A 10,000-nucleotide genomic window follows, 5' to 3' on the forward strand; every position below is an offset into this window, starting at 1 on the left:
TAAGTTATACCAGTCTGCCTCTACAATATCATATCACAACTATTTGTGTTATTTTAACAGTCTGTGTAATCTTACAGTAAAATCTGACTTGAATCACACCAAAGTTGATAAAATATAGACTACATTGGACTGAACAGAGCTGTATCGCATTAGGGACAGTGGATCACGGCAGACTAACCGGACTCCCCCTTCTAACCCCTTGGATCCAGATGAGGACTGCAGTGAGGGGAATGTGTTGTCAAGAGAACTTCAGCTGATGGCTGGGGTGACGGGAATGACTTTCACCATGAGTGCACAAAGCTCTTGGGAGGGTGATTAGGCTCAGTGGGCATTTAGGAATGGGCTCTAGCATTATTTGCATTAGTAAAAGAGTGTGGAGTGTACCATTCCTAAGCCTTGACTGGAAGAACACCAGCTAAAGGGAGGACACTATTTCCATGCTTAGGATAGAAAAATGAATATTACAAAAAACACATAAAATTACATAAATATCAAAATAACAAATATGGATCTTGGAAAATGTCAAAAAACAAAAACAAAAAAGATATAACAATGCCAGAAAGGGGAGGTAAGGAGTCTTAACACCACATGTGAGTATTTGCGTGGGCTGGGTCTAAAAGCCCACACAGGAGAATCAAGTAGTCCTAATGCCTGGATTTTGTAACAAAGGTGGAGATTTTAATTATTTTGTCTTTATATAAACCATCAAATACTTTGCTATGAAAGAGGGATGTGGCTTCAGGGCCAATACTGCATAACACTAGTACTAATAAAGAAAAGCCAACCAAAAAGCAACACATAAGCTCCTTACTTGCGAGGGTCATCAGGAAACTTGATTCGCAATTCCTGATTTTTCAGTACACGTTTCTCAAAGCTCAAAATCATTTTCTTGAGCAATGACTCATTCAGGGGACCATCTGTCTGTAAAACAAAGATCATAAACATTTAATAAAGATGACATGATAATAATAGTGGTGGTGTTGATGACAATAATAATAATAATAATAAGATGAAACCCTTAGTGCCGAATACATGCACTATCCACTGTAGTTCGGTTTTGATCATTTTTTTTGTACACAGGTGAATCCACAAGACTCAGTCATCAAGGAGTCAATCCTGCAATTTTTGGGAAGCAGTTGTATTTCTTCTAATCCATTCAATCTGGTTGACATGACTGTCTTGTCATGAAGAAATTTGGCCAAGGGCTGGGTGACAGGATTATGTTATCATGAAAAAATTCCTCTGAGGGCCAGGGTGAATGGAATATGCCATCATGAAGAATTTCCCAGAAGGTCGGGGTGAAAGGGAAAGACTCACCATGAGTGCACTATGCTCTTAGAGGAAGATTAGACTATGCGGGCATTTAGCAAAGGGCTCTTGTGTTATTTCTACAATATACAAGGGTGGAATGAACCAGTTGTAGATTACCTAGAGAGATCATATGGAGTCTGTGCAAGAAAAATAGTCTATTACCATCTTGATACAGCATCTCAAATCACAACTATCAACCTCGGAAAATGGCAAAAAAACTAGAAACATTTATTTAGAAAAAGAGACAATAACAATGCAAGGGGGAAGCAAGGAATATTGATACCACACGAGTGTCCGTGTAGGCACAGACCTTGGAGAGCCTAATGCAATGATTTTGGGCCCAAGTTTGGGCGTGTGATGGAATAGAGAAAATAGTTATTCTTTTCATTATCATCATTATTAATATTAGTATTACTATATTACTATTATCAATACTCAAAGAAGTGGGTAAAAGGTGAGATCAAGTAAGACTAGTAAATGACTCCTTGGTGACTAAACTTTTGTGTAGCCAACTACATGTATGTTAAATTAATAAACTAAAATCACAAGTAGACAGGGCATGTAGCCTATTTACATCACATCACTGGGTTAATGGGTTGTTTTTGTTGTGTTCTAGTTGGTGATGATTAACAACAATAATAATAATTAAACATAAAAATCAATGTCAAATACTAATAATAAACATTACCAAAAACAAAGGTAAACAATAATAATAAATTACAATATTAAATATGACTGAAAACAAAAGGAAATAAGAACAACAACAACAGTGGTGATGGTGATGATGATAAGAATTTTAAATCATATTAATAAAATTAATCCACAAATTGTAACACTACAATGACTAAAAATACCAGATACCCTCTTGACACATCCTAGTAAAGAGAAATCTTGCAAATAAAAGGGAACAACAGTCAACCTATCAGTCATGATATCAATATGCCATATGCAGATAAGCAAGAAATCAAGTGATTATTCTGTTAATCAATCAAATGACAAAAACTCATCACATACATCAATCAAGTATCCAGGAAAGTTATTCAGCAAATCAATCACTGAGTCATCCTTATCACTCTTTCAGTCAATCACACCATGAATCAGTCAATCAATCTGTCCTCCATTAATCCAAGATGAAGGAATCCCCCCCCCCCCCCCCCCCCCCGGCATCAAGACTCACCATCTCAGAGCTTTCTTGTTCTTCATACTCTATCAATTTCTCCTCCACAATCTGCCGTGTCCGAGCTGAGGCCACACCCCCTAAGCTGCCCAAGTGGGAGGAAGGGGGCTGGGGCCCTAGACCCCTTGACTCCAGTCGACCTCGTTTCTTGCCTGGCCGGTCCTTCTCATCTTCTTCTTCTTCTGCTGCACGCTTTACGGCCATCTCGGGCTGTGAGGAAGAAACATCATTACACCTTTTAAAATTGTTGATTATATTGTGTCCTTGTCTTTATGCCTATCTAACTAAATCTTAATCTGTCTATCTTATTTAGTCAGCTCTATTCCTTTAGAGCATAAAAAGAACAAAAGAAAAATCAATATCATCATTTTGACACCAAAAAGTCCCAGTACTGATTCATCCTATGAATGAATATGGGAAGCAAGGAGTATTTTAAGTGCCAGATGCCAACTATACTAAAAAAAAAATAAAAAAAATGCTACATCATGAATACCAACAATAACTACTTGAAGTCATGGAACGTGTATGTGTACTCTCCATATTATGTAGATTTTGTCAATGCCTGTGCTCAATGACTCAGTGAGTTAAGGTGCTCAAACACTGATCTAGTGCTTGGGAGTTCAAGTCCCTCTGATGCTGTGAGTGATTTCATCCTTGGCAATTCTTTACAGTAAGGAGACAAAGTAAGTCCCCAACTCTATATCACCGAAACTATGCAACAATCTAAGTTCCTGTGACTGGGCATGCCCTTTGGGCCGTGACTGGGTGTACTCTTTGGAAACTGCCCAAGGGGTGAGTTGAGGGGGGCCTCTGTCCCCTAACACCTCCCCCCAGCAAACATTGTTTTCACCTCGGTATGCACGGCAAGATAGAGCTGTGAGTAGTGCTTTCAGTGATCTTGTTCATTTATTTGTGGCATTACTGTTTGTGTCTGCAGATTATCTCTTGAATTGGTGACTACAACTTTTTTCTTCTACAAGAATATCATCTTGTTTGCCCTGCTTAGTACATCTATATCGTAAAGATTAACCTGAACCTTAACTATTCCTAACTAACAGGAGGAGTTGGTGACCTGCACAATATGTAGGTCTATGCTATGTCATTAGACATATGGTCACCTCGCTTCAGTCACTGCTGACCAAGTACAGAACTGATTTTAGTCCCAACTGCTACAGACAGCATGATATATATCAAGGAAATCCTAGGGTAAAATTGTCATGGAAGTGGTCAACCAATGACTACTTCCATGACAGTGGCAATGCTTCAACTGTTCACTGCAGCCTTTACCCCTACAACTCTGACAAAGGCAAACCTCCCCCATATATATCTATCCAAAGCAGAATAGAGCTTGGACTGGGTCCGAAACGCTACCGATAACTACAAGCTCTATCTTGCCTTTCACCCTGAGTGCCAGAGACGAAGAGGCCGCAGCACTCTTCGAGGCCACACCATCCCAGCACACCCTATACCAGGGGTACTCAACTGGCGGACCGCGGTCCGGATCCGGACCTTCTGAGTGTTGCAGTTGGACCTCAGACCCCAGGAAGAGAAAATTCTAGTTAAATAGCATGAAGGTCCTGGTGAAAGTATCTTGCAAGTTTTTTTTTTTTTAGTCGACCATGACTATATATATACAGCCAGGGTCTTTTTTTCAGGGAAAATTATGAGATTGTTTTCTTTTTGATATTTCATGTAATAAAAATTTCCGGACCTATGCGTACATTGGAGCTTGTCTAACTGGACCTTTGCTTATAATAGTTGAGTAGCCCTGCCCTATACCATCGCTCAAAGACGCACTAGGAATCGTCCATCCACACCACAAGCAACGCCTCGGAACACAAATCCTTCCTCTCAAACACGCGACGTTTTAACATGATTTACAACACACCACGCACACTCGAAAGCATTGAGTCATATAATCATCTAAAGAAGTTGACAAGCTGCCTGCTGAATAGGTATTACCATTCATCAAGACATAAATGAGTTAAGACCATGAAGAGGGAATCAGCCGCTCGGTCACCTCCATCCTGCCGCCTCACTTAAGCGTATAAAAATCACCTAGAATTACGATATCGACAACCATACCTTGAAATTTAAAATCTCCCCGACATCCATGCTTGGTGTGATCAGCCCCTAAAGTGTCTGTGCAATAAAACCTCCTTTTAAAGAGGGAGAGAAAAAAACTCAAAGCGACGACGAGACGACCGTGTTTACAAATTTACGTCGCTTTGGCTACTAAATCGACCCTTCAAAGAACATGGGTTTAGGGGGGACTATAGTGTTCCTAAGGCAGTTTTTCTTTATTTATCTTTTTCTTTTTTTTTTTCTTATTTTTGTCTTCGTTTTCTTTTTTGGTAAATGTTTATAAAAGGACCGCACCCGTCCAAGACAAAGTCCCGACCTCCAGCCAATCGTAATTTAAATGATAAAGAAAGTAGAAAAATGAGAAACACCGAGCCAAGAATCGTAATTTAAACGATAGAGAAAGTAGAAAAGTGAAAAACCCGAGCCAAAAATCGTTCGCAGTAGATTCGAATCGTCGTTACGGGCTCGAACGAACAAACAAGCATATTCTAAACGCACGGTTTACAAGACCTAACCTAACCTAACCCAACCCAACCCAACCCAACCCAACCCAACCCAACCCAACCCAACCCAACCTAACCTAACCCAACCCAACCCAACCCAACCCAACCCAACCCAACCCAACCCAACCCAACCCAACCCAACCCAACCCAACCCAACCCAACCCAACCCAACCCAACCTAACCTAACCTAACCTAACCCAACCCAACCCAACCCAACCCAACCCAACCCAACCCAACCCAACCCAACCCAACCCAACCTAACCTAACCTAACCTAACCCAACCCACCCGATCGCCGTACTTCCCTATCGGAGGCTCCGCCGAGAACTTAGTATACATTAGGTCACGTGTGGACTTCCCCGCGTCAACGCCGAGTGGACATTGCCTACAACGCTATGATCCCAAATTTTCTCCTAGTCGGTGCGGTCCTTTTGTATACTTTAACCTTCTTTTTTTCTTGATTTCTTCATCTTTTTCTTTTTCTTTTCTTATTTTCTTCTTCGTTTTCCTTTGATTTTCTTATGTTCGTTTTTTTTTCTTTTGAATTATCTTTTATCTTCTTATTTGCTTCTTCATTGTCTTTTTCTTTTCTTATTTTCTTTTTAATATCATTTTATTTAATTATTTTCTTTTTCATTTTCTTTTTATTCTATCATTTTCCTCTTCGTTTTCTTTTGATTTTCTTATTATCTTCATTTTTTTTATTTTCTTATTTTCTTATTTAATTCTTCATTTTCTTTTTATTTTCTTATCTTCTTCTTCACTTTCTTTGTATTTTCAAATTTTCTTCTTCATTTTCTCGCACAAAAATGGGAAGGATGAAAATGGAGCATTCTGTAATGTAATAAGTGTACCTTACTTTTCGACGTCAATGTAAGATGTAAAATGCAGAATTCCTCTCTCTCGTCTTCGTCTTTTTCTTGTTATTCCTCTTTTCCTTTCAACCCTTTGTTTGCCTTTCCCTCGTCATCCTCCACCTTCTCCATCTCCTTCTTGTCGTATCATCTCTCCCCACTCCTCTTTTTCTTCTTCTTTCTTTTTAATTTCCTTCTTTTCTTCTTCTTCTTCTTCTCCTCCTCCTCCTTCTTCTTCTTTTTCTTCTCCTCCTTCTTCTTTTTCTCCTCCTCCTCCTTCTTCTTCTTCTTTTTATTCCTGCTCTTCTTCCTCCTCCTCCTCTTCCTCCTCCTCCTCCTCCTCCTCCTCCTCCTCCTCCTCCTCCTCCTCTTCCTCCTCCTCCTCCTCCTCCTCTTCTTCTTCCCCATTCTCCTTCCTCCTCTCCTGCTCCTTCTTTTATCACCACACACACACACACATGCATTCATATAAGTAAACAAACAGATAGATAGATCGATATAGACATAGATATAATATAGATAGAAAAACAGGCAGACGGACGAACGGACTGGTTGATAGACCGATCGATAGATATGACAGATGGATAAATGATTTAATATATATCTAAACAGACACTTATAGATAAATAAGTAGATAAATAGATATACAGATAGGCAGACACACTCACAAGAATAGACAGATAGATTGATAGATAGAGAGACAGACAGAAAGACAGATAAAGAGGCAGCTACAGGCAAACAGACAGAAAGACAGATAGATATAGGTACATGACTGGAAAGATAGATAGACAGGTAGAAAGATAGACAAACAATTAGACAGACATATAGACACGGATAGAGAGAAAGACACGAAACAGACAGACAAAGACAGATATGCAGACAGACAGACGTAGCTGTATCGGTCCTGTTGCGTGAGTCTCCCCCCCCCCCCCCCCAGCCGACTCTTTTCAAGGGCGGCCGACTCATCTGGGCGTAAATTTCCTAAAATAAGTATGCAATTAAGTTCTCAGGGAGTATGATGTATTAACTTTCACATAAATTTCATTTTCTGTTGTTCGCGATTTGAGATAAGTGGGCTATTCAGGGCTTGCTGTTAAAAAAGTTTTTTTTTCGTTTGATATTTCCAGGTTGAGCTCCGGAGGTGAAGCGCTTTTCTGTTTTCTTTGATTATTATTATTGTTAGTATTAATTATTGTTACTACTACTACTACTACTACTACTATTATTATTATTATTATTATTATTATTATTATTATTATTATTATTTTGTTTTGCTTTGTCGTTCGTTTCCCATTTCTTCTTTCGTAATTATTTTTAAAAATCTATATTCTTTCCTCTTCTACATTTTCTTCCTTTTTTTTTCCTTCATTCCATTTTGTCTCCCTTTTCTTGTTTCTTCTTTCCCTTCTTTCCTTCCTCCTTCCGTGTGCTTTTTCCTTCCCTTTATCCTTCCTTTCTCTAGTCCTATTTTCCTTCACCTTTCTTCATCCCTTCCTTCCTTCCTCCCTTCCCTCTATTCCATCTTTCTCTTTCATTCCTTCCTTCCCCGCTTACAAAATTACTTATCATATTAAACTGTATTCATTATGTGAATATGAACACCTTTATAAAATATGCAGAAATACTATACAAAACGAAATGAAATGATACAATATGCAAATGCAAAACAGCCGAGGAAATGTATGAGGTAAATGTATTATACAATGGAGTATCCAGGTCCACCTACTACAATAACATTCAAATTCAAAATACAGTACACGTGACCAATATAAACTGATGGCAGATAGATGGCTCGTTTGATAGACAGGTACCTATATATAGAGACAGGGATTGATAGATGGACAGGTTAGATTGGTCGATAGACAGGGAGAGGGATAGATAGGTAGGTACCTGGATAGGGTGATGGAGTCATAGGTAGTATGGGTAGACAGAAAGATAGATAGATTATTGATGGATGGATAGATGGATAGATATTCTGATAGATAGATTTATGGGCTGATAGATAGATCTATAGATGAATAGACTGATAGATTTATAGATTAATAGACTGATAGATTTATAGATAAGTAGACAGATAAATAGATTTAAAGATAGATAAAGAATTTAAACACGAGAGAGGATAGACAGAGATGGTCAGATTGATACACAGATGAATAGTTAAATAGATGTATAGATATATGATAGATAGATGATAGGTATATGATAGATATATGATAGATAGATGATAGGTATATGATAGATATATGATAGATATATGACAGACAGATGGATATTTGATACATAAGTAGACAGATATATAGTCGTCAGATAGATAGCCTAGCGAATGGACAGACAGACAGACAGACAGGTGAATTAACAGATACATAACTACGCAGGCAATTGCAAATATAGATAAATAAAACAGTCTTTGTTTTATTCTTGTCAGTTTAGTAATTTCTATGAGGGGGAGGTATAAAGGGATGGGGGGGGGGGGGGGGTGTACCACGAATGATACAATGGAAGGAAGACTGAACTGTTTCTCTCCTTTCTCCTCCCTCTCCCTCTTTCCCTTCCTCCTCCCCCCCTTCCCTCTCCTCCTTCCTTTTTCCTCTTCCCTCCTCCCTCCTTCTCCCCCTTCCGTCTCCGGCTTCCCTCTCCCCTCCTTCTCCCTCCTCCTTCCCCCTCCTTCTCCCCCTTCCGTCTCCTGCTTCCCTCTCCCCCCTCCCTCCCCCCTCCTTCTCCCTCCTCCTTCCCCCTCCTTCTCCCCCTTCCGTCTCCTGCTTCCCTCTCCCCCTTCCTTCTCCCCCTTCCTTCCCCCCTTCCCTCCCCCCTCCTTCTCCCCCTTCCGTCTCCGGCTTCCTCCTCTCTCTCCCCCCTCCCCCTTAGTGTGAAGGTGCTATTGTGTTCTCGTGTTTTATCGCCGAATCTTTTCTGTGATTTTCCGATGGCTTGGATCCTGTCTGTGTATGTATGTGTGCACGTGTATGTGTGTGTGTGTGTGTGGGTGGGTGTATGTGTGTGTGGGCGTGTGTGTGGGTGTGTGGGCGTGTGTGTAGGTGGGTGAATGTGTGTGTGCACGTGTATGTGTGTGTGTGTGTGTGTGGGTGGGTGTATGTGTGTGTGTGGGTGTATGTGTGTGTGGGCGTGTGTGTGTGTGTGTGTGTGTGTGTGCACGTGTATGTGTGTGTGTGGGAGGTTGTATGTGTGTGTGGGCGTGTGTATGTGTGTGTGGGCGTGTGTGTGGGCGTGTGTGTGTGTGTGTGTGGGTGGGTGTATGTGTGTGTGCACGTGTATGTGTGTGTGTGGGTGTGTGGGCGTGTGTGTGGGTGTGTTGGCGTGTGTGTGGGGGTGTGTGTGTGTGTGGGTGGGTGTATGTATGTGTGCGCGTGTATGTGTGTGTTGGCGTGTGTGTGGGTGGGTGTATGTGTGTGTGTGTGCACGTGTATGTGTGTGTGTGGGTGTGTTGGCGTGTGTGTGGGTGTGTGTGTGTGTGGGTGGGTGTATGTATGTGTGCACGTGTATGTGTGTGTTGGCGTGTGTGTGGGTGGGTGTATGTGTGTGTGTGTGTGGGTGTGTGGGTGGGTGTATGTGTGTGTGGGCGTGTGTGTGGGTGTGTGTGTGGGTATGTGGGCGTGTGGTCGTGTGTGTGGGTGGGTGTATGTGTGTACAACAACGATGATAGTAATAATCAATATAATGTCGATAATAACAATAATACTGATAATGATATTAATAGTAATGATAATGATAACAGCGACGATAATAATGACAACAATAATAACAATAACAATCAAATTGAAAATGAAAAGGCTAACTATAATGACGATGATGATAGGAATGATCAAAACAATAATGATAATAATCATAATAGTAATAATGATGGTGATCATTATGAATATAATAATGTTAATAATGATGATGATGATGAATGATGATAACAATAATAATATTAATAATAATAATAATAATAATAATAATAATAATAGTAATTATGACAATGATGATAATAATAACAATAATGATAAAAATAATAATAATGATAATAATAATAATAATAGTAATAACAATAATAATGATAAAAACGCCAACAACA

General features: G+C 39.9%; 1 protein-coding gene across 1 annotated transcript in view; it reads right to left on the reverse strand.

The window, feature by feature from the left end:
• LOC125046583 (beta-catenin-like protein 1) overlaps positions 1-4,711 on the reverse strand; it is a 13,239-nt gene extending 8,528 nt beyond the window's left edge. Inside the window, exons 1-3 of the mRNA XM_047644376.1 lie at positions 4,574-4,711; positions 2,489-2,698; positions 812-921 (exon numbers count right to left, since the gene is read on the reverse strand). Of these exons, the coding sequence (XP_047500332.1) occupies positions 812-921; positions 2,489-2,698; positions 4,574-4,603 (350 nt within the window). The 5' untranslated portion in view covers positions 4,604-4,711. The remainder of the gene's footprint in view (positions 1-811; positions 922-2,488; positions 2,699-4,573) is intronic.
• Between the last annotated feature and the right edge of the window lie 5,289 nt (positions 4,712-10,000).

The sequence above is a fragment of the Penaeus chinensis genome, chromosome 39 (assembly GCF_019202785.1).
Source record: "Penaeus chinensis breed Huanghai No. 1 chromosome 39, ASM1920278v2, whole genome shotgun sequence".
NCBI classification, from domain to species: Eukaryota; Metazoa; Arthropoda; class Malacostraca; order Decapoda; family Penaeidae; genus Penaeus; species Penaeus chinensis.